This window comes from Biomphalaria glabrata, chromosome 18 (genome assembly GCF_947242115.1).
Source record: "Biomphalaria glabrata chromosome 18, xgBioGlab47.1, whole genome shotgun sequence".
NCBI lineage: Eukaryota > Metazoa > Mollusca > Gastropoda > Planorbidae > Biomphalaria > Biomphalaria glabrata.
The window spans coordinates 11085832-11099659 of record NC_074728.1 but is presented as its reverse complement, the minus strand read 5'-3'; the positions used below and the strand labels follow the sequence as shown (position 1 = coordinate 11099659).

The window sequence follows — 13828 nt, the reverse complement described above, 5'->3', positions numbered from 1 at the left end:
TTTAATTGCATCAGAATATTTATTTTTTTTAAATTTCACATCATCAGCATAATAGAATAGTAATAATAATTATCAACATGAAAAATGCAAAAAGAAACTAAAATAGGACAGACACATTGACCAAGACATGAAAGACAAGACCAACACATGCTAAACAGCAAACCCTAAATTCACCCATTTAATAAGATAAAAGTAGTAGTCACAGACGCTACAAGACACTGTAATTTAAAACAAGAAGCTAGCTAACAGTTGTTGATTATATTAGATTTTTGCTGGTTTCTTGTCTTCTAGTAATGCAACTACCCAAACAAAAATTATTTTTTCTTTCTTTTACAAAAAGCATTTAAAAAAAAATAATCTAAAATTAAAATACTAAAAAAATCTTTCAAATCCTAGTAAAAAAAATAGCAAATCTTGAAACCAACCTGAATTTGTTATTTTCAAAAAGTAATCTCATGTATTTGAAGAAAAAAAAAAAAAAAAAGCATGACAATATTATTCATAGCAGATATAATGTGCGTGAAATACTGAAACTTGGCTTAAGTGCAAACATGTTCTTGATGTGAAGATAACCCATGGGTGTAACTAATCATAATGTCAATTACTTTCTGAAAACTTCACTGACTTGTTACAACTCTTTCTTGAAAGTGATGGCAAATTGAAGAGAGGAATAACTTTTTAAAATGTAAACTTTTCTCAAATTATGAAAATAGTGTTCAACACAAGATTTTATTTGGCCAAACTTGTTTCTCTTTCATCAAATTTACTGAGCTTTCTGCTGCTTGGAAAAACTTTTTGTAACCATTTTTTTCCTTCCACAATTTTGTGGACTATCCTCACATTATAATGCAATTAACTGTTCTTTATTGGAAAGTAAAAAAAAAAGTTGTTTCCCTATAAAGTACATTTGAAGACAGAAGCATACTTTGTCAAGATCATAATTTCTGTAATGATAAGTTGCAGAAATCTATTCCTCTTTACCTAAGAATTTGAAATGTGTTGAAGGAAAGAAATACTATAAAGTTATTAAGATGTTTCGGTGACATGTTTTGAATCATGGGCTTACTGGGAGAAAAACCAACAAAGGCTGTCATCTGATTACAAATTAAAGTAATATATATATATATATATGCAATCCCAAACAAATGAATGTTCTTGAATTAGTCCACACCTCTAAATTACAACTATTATTAATAGACACAACAAAAAAGTCATTAAAAAAACAAAAAAAACATGGAGAGACTAAACAATGATGAAAGAATAGTTTAGTGTTTTATCAATGAATAAAATATACAATTTGAATACGGTTAAAAAGGGGGTTAATTATCTTAACTACCTTTTATTTAATTTTTTTTATTTTACAATTCTCATTTAAAACATAACATCATAAATAATTTCATACATTTATTATTATTTGCTTTGTTTTCCACATCTGCACAGCAAACACCCTCAGACACAATCTTCATGCTATTGAACCACACAGTGCCGCAGATGTGATCACAGAATCATGACCTAGTTATTAATGGCACCATCTGCACTAGAATCAATTACCAGCACCTTCAACCCACACACACAAACTTTTTTTTTTGGAAATAAAATCCATAATATGCACTTCTTTGTACCACACTTAGGACAGCTATCTGCCAGCCCATTTAAAGATACCACACACACAAACTGCAGTCATTTCAGTACTATCACAGATTCCAAATATATGACATTTCACCACCATGCGGTACACTTAACCACAAAAAATGGAAAAAACTAAGCCAAATAATTTTGTTTAATTGCAGGGAAAAAAAAAAAAAAACCATTTTCAATAAAAAGCCCAGAGAAAAAAAAAAAGAAAATTTCAAAACTATGTGTTTCAAAAGAATTAGTCTTAGGCTGGTAGCAAGACCACAATTAAAATGACTAAATAAAATGATAGATGTAAAATAATTTACCAAATGAATACTAGGGGCACACTATAATCATACACATCAAATAAATCTGTACAAATAATGAACATACACGCATACTAACATAAAGGAGGTTTTCACTAGTTTATACCCAATTCACCACATACGACATAATTTTAACGCACAAGTTTAAAATCCGAAGGAAAAAAGATTCCATGTATATATATAATTATAATACAGTATCATATAATCATCCAATCCGAACAAAAAAAAAATGAGTTCACTCCTCGGAAGGATGATTTCCTAGGCAAGGGCTGATTCAACAAGTCCACTATGGGGCAGCATGAAATGCCCTGCTTTGACAAAAAGGGAAGGGGACGGGGGGTAAGAAAGAGACAACCTACTTCATATCTTTTGTATCTTCTCACCCTTAATGACTGGGTTATTCTTTCGAATCTCCTCCTGTCCTTTCTCCTTAAAATCAAATGTACAATCATGTGTATCAGAGTAGCGATGTAAACTGCAGAACAATTTTCCACAATGGCAGACAAAACCTGAAATTAATGTAGTTAAGACAAAATCAATACTTTTGCTTTTTTTTTCTTCTAAATCTGAAATTTTAATATAAGAAGACCATTTAAGACTATAATGATCATAACATGTAATTCATTAAGATTTTTAACACAAAAGGGTATGTCTGATTCTTGCTAGCCAAATGAATGCCTAGGCATTCTATAGAATGACTAGAATTGCTTTAGGTAATGTGTGAAATGATTTTTTACATTTGTTTATTAATAATATACATTTCTCAGAATATTTCTATTTGCCAGTACTATAAATAATTTGGTCCTGTTGTTTAAAGTATGGAATTTGTTTAATTACGACTGTCTTAGTCTACATGCTATGTGCAACTGCATTGTTCAAGGTAAAAGTTTATACATAAGATGTTTCATATTGTGTTTCTTTGGACTGTGAAAGAAAATATGCCTAATGAAGGGAAATACAACTACTAAGAAGGAGCCGCTTGACTACATGTTGATTTCAAAGCTGATTAATTGTTTTGTTGTGATGATTGTGAAAAACGAACGTTAATTTATCATTAATCAAGGCATCAGTGCAATTCATTTTTTGTCTGAGATGTTGACACATATTTTGCCATTGAAAAAAAAAACAACTTACACCCGATTACACTTATCTTAAAAAAGAGTTTAATAATAAGGTGTTTTTTCATTTAAATTCTTGTTATCAGGTTGATCTAATTGTCTAAAAGTGCCACCTAGAGAAAAATTAAATAGAATAAAATTACCCAATAGAAAGCTTTTTTCCCAACTTAATACTATGAGAAGAAAATATCCAACATGGAGTTGCATATTTTATTTTGTAAGCCCTAAGTGTAAGTTTTTCTCAACACAAGATAATTTATACGAAGAAAAGAAAAAAAATCTGGGGACTGTAATAAAAACATGTACAAACAGAACATGTGGTAGTCAAAACTTTTTTCTTGGCTTTATTGACAGATATGTTTGTCTAACACATTCATAATACAAGTTAAGACAACTGATGGAGATACTATATTGATTTTATATTTCTATTTAAAAAGAAATTAACAATATGCAGTTTATATAGTGTACAGTTTTATAGAGATTTATGAATTACTTTGATTCTTGTAGATAGTTTTACCTGCTTAATGTTTCAGCATCTTTTAACTTCTCATTTTAGTAAACTATAAAACAATTATATATTTATTAATGTATTTTACTATTCATTAATTTCAAGAGTTATTTGATTATTTAAAAGTTGAAGTGGCACTTATAGGGTAAAGACCTACAAATGTATTTTTAATCTTAAGAAATCCTGTTGTTTATAGTCATCCATGCTTAATTTATAAATAACTTTCCAATCAAGACATTTTTAGTTTGCCTGATGAACAACTAGTCATTCTATAGAATGCCTAGGCAAAGTAAGAAATGGAGAATCATTTTGTACTTTGCCTAAAAATGCCAGGCATTCTATAGAACGCCTGCATGTCACACTTTGAAGGTAACAAAACATAACATGGAATATGTTTGTAATTATGTTTGAGATTATATACATGGGTGTCAGTGCTTTAAAATATTTTCTACAAGAAGCGTGTAAAATCCAAGGACACAAAATAATTCCAAGATTAGTTTTTAAAAAAAAATTTAAAACCTATAAAATCGCATTATATAATTTTCAAAAAATTATATTAGTTAGCTTACCAGTGAGTCCAACTTTTTTTCTACATTCCATGCACCTGTTTCTCTTGGGCTTTTTCCCTTTGTCTCCTTCACTGGCACTATCACCTATAAAAATGTAAGTCTTTCTTATTAGGCATGGTGAAGAGCAAAAAAAAAATTAATTAATCAGACCTGCCTACCAAAAAAAGTCCAAATGCGTAACGCTGATGGTCAAAATGCGTATTTTGGCACCAGAATGCGTAACACTTACGCGATCCACTATTTTGTCATATATATATTAGATCTAGATGTCATGATTAAATCTACAATCTAAATCTAGATCAATATGACAAAAGAGATGATATCTAGACTAGATCTATGTCTATATAATGAATATAATCTACTATAGATCTGGGCTCAAGAGTATTACCGATGCCGTGGATCCACTACAAACGTAGGTCTACTCTACTCCAAACTTTCGTAGGCCTACCTTCATCCTTGATCTATTCTATACTAAGACTAAGAATCTAGTCTAGATCTAGACTATATGGTAGTAGATGTTATCGATCTAGATCTAGTCAATCTAAATCATACTACAACTAAATTGGATCTAGATCTAGATTGTAGAGTAATGTACAGAATCATGACATAACGTAATGACTAGCTAGAAAGCTGCTAGATCTATTCCTGTATAACAAGTTATCTAGATTCTAGATCTAGAATCCAGATCTAGATCTAGACTAGATATCTACAATGTCACTCAATGTGTTTTGAATCGAAAGCATTTCGGCGGAAAACAGATTTTCCATTGAAAATGCATTTTTGGGAATCAGAATTCATTATCCCCTTAAATAGACCATCTGTTGCGTTTTTGTTTGTTTTGATAGATAGATCTATGTTTGTGGAAGCTTTGTTAGCAAAATTTTGTTGAAATTCGTTTTTGTAAAGATTTTATGGTTTTGTGAATTCCATGAAGTATTCAAAATGCGAAGCACAGGATTTACTTTTGGATTTATGTGATCCCGTTTGAAAAGGTAAGAAGCATATAATTTTTTATATTCATATATAAAAAAGACATTCTTACCATACAAAAATGGCTATTATACAAAATCCAGGGGGAGGGGAGTGAATTAATTGTTTTTTTTTTGTCTTAGATTTAAAAAAAAATGACCTTGATGACACTACGCAATTTGTGCAGAGCTAGTCCACGTGCACTATTTTATTTTTTTTTACACTTAAATATTGCCTATTTTATTTAAACGTTTTACATTTTCAATTTTAGAAATAATAATGTTTTATTATCAGTACTAATACGTATATATATCTATATATCTTAATAAAAAAAGAATTAATTTTTTTATCCGATCGGAAGTGCTTCTCCGGAAATAGGCATCAATAGCTTTTTTGAAAACATGTTTTTTATTCATTCAAGTGGAATCCGTCAGAGAAGGCACATCTCAGAATTGAGATCTTTATCTGTAAAAGCCACACGCTTACAATTTTTAAATTAATATTGACTATTAAGGTAATTATTATGCTTTAATGTTAGTGCTTCGCAATTGTCAATATCATAGGCGTCAATACGTCGGCCATAATGCACAACTGCCGACACACGCGTACATGGTTGCAGCGTAAAAAAAGTTAGGAAAACATTGATTTTTAACTTAGATCTAAATCTAAATTGGAATTCTAAAGATATAGATCTATTTTAGATCATAATGAATACGTTTTAAGGCGATCAAAAATAAATAAATGAAATCTAGTAATACTAGATCCAATACATGGACATAGATCTAGTTATTCTAGTAGATCGAAATGATATATATTTTAGAGTCATATGATATTATATTACATTAGATCTAAGTCTCTAGATATCTGACATTTTCTAGATTCGATCTAGAAATTTTGTGAGCGTGATTAGAGCTAAAAAAAAAATGCTGACCGGTAAAAATCGAGTGCTGTATTCCTTCCATTGTTTAGAATCTTAGACAGTAGATTTAGAATAAAATTTAGATCTAGTAACTAGTAGATCTAGATTCTATCTAGAGCTACCAAAATAAAGCAGATACTGACATTTTTGTTTCAAAAAGCATTGTAAATCTAGACACTAGATCTAATAATATTTGTTATGTTTGTGATTTATAGATGTAGTCTATAAGACTAGACTAGAATAGTCTAGATCTACATTCTAGAAATCTAAGAATAAATCTCTATTGAATAGATCTACTAAAAAAATTCTACTTATGACTTAAACTTTAAGACATCGCTAAAAACAACAACAAACACATTTAAACCAAATAAATGTTGTTTTTATTTCTTTTCTCAGCAACAATTACAACAGATACAAAAACTTAGATTATTTGATATATATATATATATATATAGTAAACAGAAAACACCATGCACCTGTGAGTTTTTAAAAGCCAATTATATTAGGGCTAGAATCTAGACCTCTAATTCTAATGCCTAGATCTAGAAATGAACTAGAGAGAGATCTATTTATATCTTGATAATATTTCATTTAATATTAGATCTTTTCTAGTCTAAAATACATCTATACCCTTTATCTAAAATTGATATTGATATAAATAGTATGTAAAAAAATGAAGATAAAAAAAAGTGACTTTATGGTAGGGTGGGCCGAAGAGGGGGCTTATTTATTAGTTATAAATACATTTTAAAGTTGTTTGTTTGTTTTTTCAAATGTTGTATAAATATACTTAACTTTGTGACACAGTTTTATGTTAATAATATTGTGAATTTGTGAAATTCATGGAATATTGGACATATTTTCTGTGAATGGTGGATTTTTCATTATTAGGGGTAAGTGTGTTTGATCTAATTTTTCTATGTTAAATACTTGTCTGATGATAATGAATTTACTTTTTTTGGATTCCTCTGTTCTTGGGCATTAAATTTGATACATATTATGTCAAAACTGATAATGGTTTTGTTATTCAGGATGATGATAAAGTATAATTTGCAATTTTTTTTTTTACGGAGGGGGTGGGGTCTGGGGGGGCTCAATTAACAGGCATAAATGTCTTAAAACACTTATTTATATATTTTTTTCAAATGTTCTATAAATATACTTTACTTTGTGATACATTTTTCTATTAATAATATTGTGAATTTGTGAAATTCATGGATTGTTGGACATATCTTCTGTGAGTGATGGATTTTTCATTATTAGGGGTAAGTGTGTTTGACCTCATTTTTTCAAGTTAAATAATTGTCTGTTGCTTCTGATTTTATTTTTATTGAATTCCTCTATTCTTGGGCAATAAATTTGATATATAATATGTCAATAAAAGCCAATTTGAAATTGGTCAAAAAAATGGTCCTAAAAGTAGAATGTTGAGAGCTCAATCTGTTTTCCGCCTTTCGATATTTTTTTCTATACAAATGAATACGGGAATCAGGGATTCAACATAATTAATTTCTACTAATGAACTTACAAAAAAAAAAAGCCACGTTGGTGTATCAGCTAAATGACGGTACCAACCTTGGTACCAACCCGCCACTCCCTCACTCTCGCGTTCTTCATTTCTAGACTAAATCTAATTGCTAATTCCGATAAGAACCAATCAACGTATAGATCTGAACACAATGTCACTGTGTTCCCCCACCTTTTCTGTTCCTCCTTCCCCCCAACCGTGACCCAACAGGATGGCTTAGCGTGACCTCCGTGACCACTCGTAAGCTAGTCAAGAGAGGGGAAAAAAGGATGCGAAATGCGCAACGCGACGGGTTAAATGCGTATTTGCATACTGACAGTCATTTTTGGGAGGTTTTGCATAACGAATACGCATTTTGCGTAACGGTAGGCAGGTCTGATTAATTAATACAGACTGACAAAAAAAGTTTGAATACAGATAAATGAAACCATAATGCAAACTTAACAATTTGGCAAAGGAATTGTCATCTTAACTCTGTGTTGCCTGTGCTTTGTTAAGTGAAGTTTTGTTTTATTTAAATAATGTCTTTCTCAAAGTCTTGTTTTAGTTCCATATAATTCAGGCATCAAGTGGCAATGACTAAAAAAGACAGGAACATTTATAAAAAAAAATGAGCTGATAAGTCAAAAAAGAAAACTAACCTTCAGCAGATCCAGCCTCTTCGTCCCTAGATTCGCTTGAAGAGGCTTTAGCTGAGGCCACTGTTGGACTGGCAGTCTCTATTTCTGACCCCCCTGCAGCGCCAAGTTTCTCAGCTAGTTTCTCAGCTAACTTATCACTATTAGAATTACTGGAAGTGTTGACATTCATTTCTAAAAACATGAAACAAAAACAACAAAACAAAAATGAACACAGACAAAATTTACAATACAACAATTTCCAGAAAATACATTTTTTAAAAAAAGGGCGCTGTCCAAGTAAAAAAAAAAAAAGAAACGGGAGGTTTTGTTCTCTGGGTAGATTACTATTCTTTTCTATAGAGCACTCAATGTTTGAGCAAGGATTTAAAAAGTTTAAAAGTGATTGTATTTTTATGCATAACAAACTTAGTACGGTATTGAAATAATTCATATAATAAATAATTGGTCACTTTAGAGCTTTCTGTCTTTAACTGTAAGAAATATTTTTTTAAGCACTAAAGTACTGTTCTGAAATACTGCTTTACAAAAAAAAAAATAATTAACAAGACAAACGGGAAAAGAACGAAATCAACTGAGCACTAAATAAATGTACGATAAAACATATGCAAGTTACATTATAAGTAAAACCAGTTTATTTATAATAGTGGGTGCGGTGGATGAATGGTTAAGTGAGTGGCTTCTGAACCAAGAGGTACCAGGTTCGAATCTCGAACTGGGATTTTTAGTTTTGGGATTTTAAAGACACCCACGAGTCCAACCAACTCTAATGGATGCCTGACTTAATGAAAAGAAAGAGACGGTTTGTCGATGTGCCAGCCATATGACGCCCTGCTCGTTAACCGTTGAACAAGAAACAGAAGACCTTTACATCATCTGCCACATAAATTGCAAGGTCAGAAAGGGGGCTTATACGTATTGTGACTATAAAATTAAAAAAAAAATATATATATATATCGTATAACATAAAAATACATCAAAGTGAGACTCACCTCCTAATGAAGTTTTGCTTAGTGCTGCAGCCACAGCATCCACATCATTTCCATCCCCTCCACCCAGCACAGAGGATCTGCTCACAGATGGTGTAGCTGCAGGGGACTGTACAGAAGTGACAGGGGATTCATTTTGCTGAATCTGCTTCAAATCTTTGTAGCACTTGGAGCACATACCATCAAAGGCCTGGGCTGCATAAAACCCACACCCGTTTCTGCAGAAAATGGAAGCAGCCATGTTCTGATTGCCATTCTGTTCCATAGACATCTTGGCAGAGTTATTACCTTTAAAAGATCATTGAAACCATTTTTATTTTAAACACAAAAAGTTCAATAACAATTTGTGCCTGACAACACATTCACCCTATTCATAAAAAAAAAATAAAAAAAAAAATGGTTCAAATGGGGCATGAAATTTTTAGCTGTCATTCATGGATGCAAGCAACAGAACCCCATTTGCATGCAAGGAACCCCCCCCCCCCCCAAAAGAAAAAGAAAAAAACAACCTGCAAGCATGATGGTACTTATGCTTTCACAGCATAATATAAATTATACATTTACCGCAGTAATGGAGGCATGGTGGCTGAGCAGTAAAGCTGTTGGCTTCCGAACCGGAGACCGGGGTTCGAATCCTGGTGAGGACTGGGATTTTTAATTTCGGGATCTTCGGGCGCCTCCGAGTCCACCCAGCTCTAATGGGTACCTGACATTAGTTGGGGAAAGTAAAGGCAGTTGTTCGTTGTGCTGGCCACATGAATCCCTCGTTAACAGTAGACCACAGAAACAGATGACCTTTACATCATCTGCCCTATAGACCACAAGGTCTGAAAGGGGAACTTTACTTTACTTACCGCAGTAATAAAAAATAATATATAATGCATGTTCTTTTAATGCAAACTATAAATACTCAGTTTTACTCAAACTTAAATATGTTATTACTTATATAAATGTAAGTTTCAACCTTTCAGATATATCCATACTATATTAGTATCAAAATTGTTCACTCTAATACATCTAGTCCTCATTGAGATAGAAACCAACTAGTTCAGGTCACAATATATCTAGTAAAAATTTATATCACAACTACATTGGGTTTTTAAAATAGTTGCAGAGATGCCTACATGCCATATTGGAAATGTGTTGTTCCAGTCCTGTATTTTATTGGCCATATGTGTATTTTTCATAATAGCATCAACAGAAATTTCATTCAAAAGAATAGGACTTTGTACTGCTAAAAGTGAATATAGACAAACCAGAAGCAGTGGTTTGCTTGGCTGGATAGGTGACATCTAGTTTTTGTTAATGGGCGCTTTCTTTACAAGGCATGCAGATTCAGATTTTCTTCTTTGATACCATTATTTGCAGAGTGAGCAATAAAAACAAACCCGGCACCCTCTACAATCACTAATTTAAAAAATTTAAAGATTTGTTTTCAGACAGATAACCCTTATTAGTCATTGAACTTGTTTCCAATATAGAAGCTGGGCTATTGAGTCTGCTGAATATATAAACTAGCTGTTGTAAAATAAACCTTTTCATTCTAGGTTCTGATGCTTATTTTTTATATTTTTTCAGAAGGAGGAATCAAGAATTTAATGCTTTTGTTTCCTGCAAAAGCTTTTCTTTTGTAAACTCAACCTTCAATCTCCATGATTTCTTTGAATTTAGGCTTTCTATAACTAATGGTAGGTTTAGATCTGCTTCTATCTGCAATTTTAGAGTCAGGGCACAGATATTATTAGATACTATATACCTAGATCTACTAGACCTAGTCAGTAGTCTAAATCTAGATAGATAATTAGATCTACTTTGATCTAGATTAGTTCTCTCTAGATCTAACAATCTAAGTCTCTAAGTCTAGTATATATACAAGGCTAGATCTATATCTAAATCTATTTAGATCTTTCTTAATTATAAATCTAGATTTATGTAAATTCGTGGTGCCTGACATCATAAAATTTAATGCAATATGAATATAGAATTTACTAGATCTAGATATATAAACGTCCAATGAATTATAACTAAGACTAAACAATCAATTCCCAATCAATTTGAGGACTGAAGTCTAGAAATAAACTGACAAATTGTAAGGAACTACGCTTTATTTGCATTATTAGCAATTTCTATTTCTAGAAATTTAATTCTTCGAGGAAAAAAAAAAAGGTATTTCTCGTGGTAGATCTAATAAGAATAGTCCATGTACAGGCATTGACGCACTGATCTAATAAATCTAAATAATTAGCAGCAAGTTTGTTGTTTTTGTTTTGTTTTGCGGAGGAAATGCATATTTTTAAATGACATACCATACATATTTTTGGGTCCATTTGAGTTCAAAATACGCAAGAGATGCGTACTTGTAAGCATCTCTGGATTAGGCACTCAAGAGTAGTGGTAGATATCTAGTTTCTAGAGTCTATACTATAATCATGTGATACTGCCCTAATTTTTATTAGGACTATTATCAGAGTCAGTGAGTTCGCTTTCAACAGTATCACCGGCTGAAATGTTTAGATTTTCACCTGTCACTGGCTAACTTCAACAAAAAAAAACAATACAAACAGCGAAGGAAGCCTCCATTACATATTAATGTGTAAAAATAGTAAGATCTTATCTGATAGGCTGATACTACTAACATTGGCTAGCCAATCTTGAGGTTGGAAACATTGCGGTCGATATATCGGCCACTTCGTCTTTTACGCCAAATAGCCTTGGGCCGATATATCAACCCTGTCATCTTAAGAAGGTTAATATGAATAAATAAAATATCTCTTAAATCTAAATCTAGGTCAATCTAGATCTAGAAAAATATATGATATAATACTAGATCTAAAATTCTAATAATAGATTAGATCTCTAGAATAGATAGATCTAGATTATTCTAGACTAGATATAGATCTAGATCTAGTTAGTAGATAAGATAGTCTAGATCTAGAATTTTTAATAACTTACCAATAAAGCGCCACTAAAGGCCCAGATTACTATAAAATTTAAATCACAAATATGGGACTCAGTCAGTGGTGATAATGTATCAACCAAAAGATGAAAAGAAGATCAAGACTCCACAATTTTCAAATGATGGTAAGGTCTAAGGCTTAGTCTAGGAGTCAAGAGCTAAGCCAGGCCAAAGGTGTGGACTGTCTCTGTGGTGGTTGGCAAGAACAAAGACGTCTAAAAAAAAGAAAAGAGGAAAAAATATCTTCTAAAATACTTAAATAGCTGTGTGTGTGTCTATCTGTAAATAACACCTATTACTCTAGTTTGTTGTTACATTTACTGCATTAATCTAATTTATTCTACATCTATACATTAATATTTTTTTTTAAAGTGGCTTACTAACAAAATAACATCTCAGTCCAAGTCTCTGTACGATTTACTTTTTGTTCCTCATGAAAACAAGATGGCCGCCACGAAAAAGTCGGATATTTCCGGTTGCAAGATGACTATTTAATTTTTTCTTTAGCTTCTATCCTCAAATATCTCATAGATTTAAAACCATTTAAATGTTTTTCTCACTGGCCATACTATTTTCTATTCTATTAACCTCAGAAGATAGACTATGTTAACTTACTTGGATTTCAGTTCAAAGTCACTATGTCACGATTTTTCGACATGATATATCACGTGACTAGCAATGCGTATTTCATTGGTCTAAAAATAAGTGAACTCGATAATTTTCACTTCCCTTCCCTGACGTCAGGTGTGTGTATCTGAAAAATATAATCTGACACAGTGACATACATTAAATGCACACAAACAAGTTATTTTTAGACCAGGGATTGCCTTTTCCCCCATTGCACTACAGTCAGTGTGACTAAGCTTGACACATTTGACTCATTATGCTTAGGGATGACGGCGTAAGCAGTACTGGATCTATTAGAGCTAGAACTAGTTTTAAAGATAAAATATAGATCTAGTCTAGTGATTATCTATTTACTGTTCGTCTTAGTACTTACCAGTATCTGGGTCAATGCTCGAGGTTCAGAAATGCGTATCTCACAAAAAATTACACTACAGCGTGGGCTTTCTAAGTCCTGATCAAAATTGACAATCCGTAGTAGAATTAAGCATATAGATTGCTTTGGTTCTTAATTAATGTTAGTCCTGAATTGCAATGTTGGCGAAGGTAGTACATTTAATTGAATAGCAAACTAAATATCTCTTTCAGATGTGGAAAAAAAAGGCTTTGTATGTCGCAACTGGGTTTGCGTATAGTCATATAAAACAATGCAATCATCCTAAATCTTGGGAATCAAAAACACTGTCCTTAATTAATAAAATGTCCTTCTGTGTAGATTCCGATGCTGTAGTATCATTTTTTTAAAAAAAAATAAACATAAGGCAATGTTTCTCAAACTATTTCCTCCCCCCTTTCTCCTTAGATCATCATCATCATCTCCACATAAATAAAACATAGGCTATATTTCTGCCTCCCCCCCCCCAACCAGCTTGTGGTTTGTTTGTTTGTAAAATGTCTCACATGTTTCGGATGTTCCTTCAGAGTTGAAGACAGTTTACTTCCTAATCCAAACCTCCCGCAGGACGACGGGGGATGGGAGCGGGCAGGATTTGAACCATCGATAAATCCGAACGACAGTCCAGCGCGCAAACCGCACGACCAGACAACCATCCAGTTCTGGTGGAGAT

The 13828-nt window shown here is 32.2% G+C and overlaps 1 protein-coding gene across 3 annotated transcripts; it reads right to left on the bottom strand.

Annotated features, from left to right (window-relative positions):
• Positions 1 to 12902, bottom strand: LOC106050710 (uncharacterized). Of its 3 annotated transcripts, none has more exons than XM_013205736.2 (6): positions 12753 to 12902; positions 12134 to 12352; positions 9185 to 9469; positions 8196 to 8366; positions 4139 to 4222; positions 1 to 2452 (listed from the first exon to the last, which is right to left on the bottom strand). In XM_013205736.2, the coding sequence occupies exons 3-6, from the start codon at positions 9450 to 9452 to the stop codon at positions 2304 to 2306; spliced, it is 672 nt and encodes a 223-aa protein (XP_013061190.1). In that variant the 5' UTR covers positions 9453 to 9469; positions 12134 to 12352; positions 12753 to 12902; the 3' UTR covers positions 1 to 2303. The 3 variants fall into 3 exon arrangements, with proteins under 3 accessions (XP_013061190.1, XP_013061193.1, XP_013061191.1); XM_013205739.2 differs by lacking the exon at positions 12753 to 12902 and adding an exon at positions 12518 to 12735; XM_013205737.2 differs by lacking the exon at positions 12753 to 12902 and adding an exon at positions 12522 to 12735.
• Positions 12903 to 13828: the final 926 nt, after the last annotated feature.

What these genes read in the sequence shown, in the direction of transcription:
- LOC106050710 (XM_013205736.2), bottom strand. Translation starts at nt 9,452, where the DNA reads ATGTCTATGGAACAGAATGGCAATCAGAACATGGCTGCTTCCATTTTC. An exon ending in AAGCAAAACTTCATTAGGAG is followed by an intron (nt 8,367 to 9,184) that starts GTGAGTCTCACT and finishes TCATGTTTTTAG; the next exon opens with AAATGAATGTCAACACTTCC. An exon ending in AAAAAAAGTTGGACTCACTG is followed by an intron (nt 2,453 to 4,138) that starts GTAAGCTAACTA and finishes CATTAATTTCAG; the next exon opens with GTTTTGTCTGCCATTGTGGA.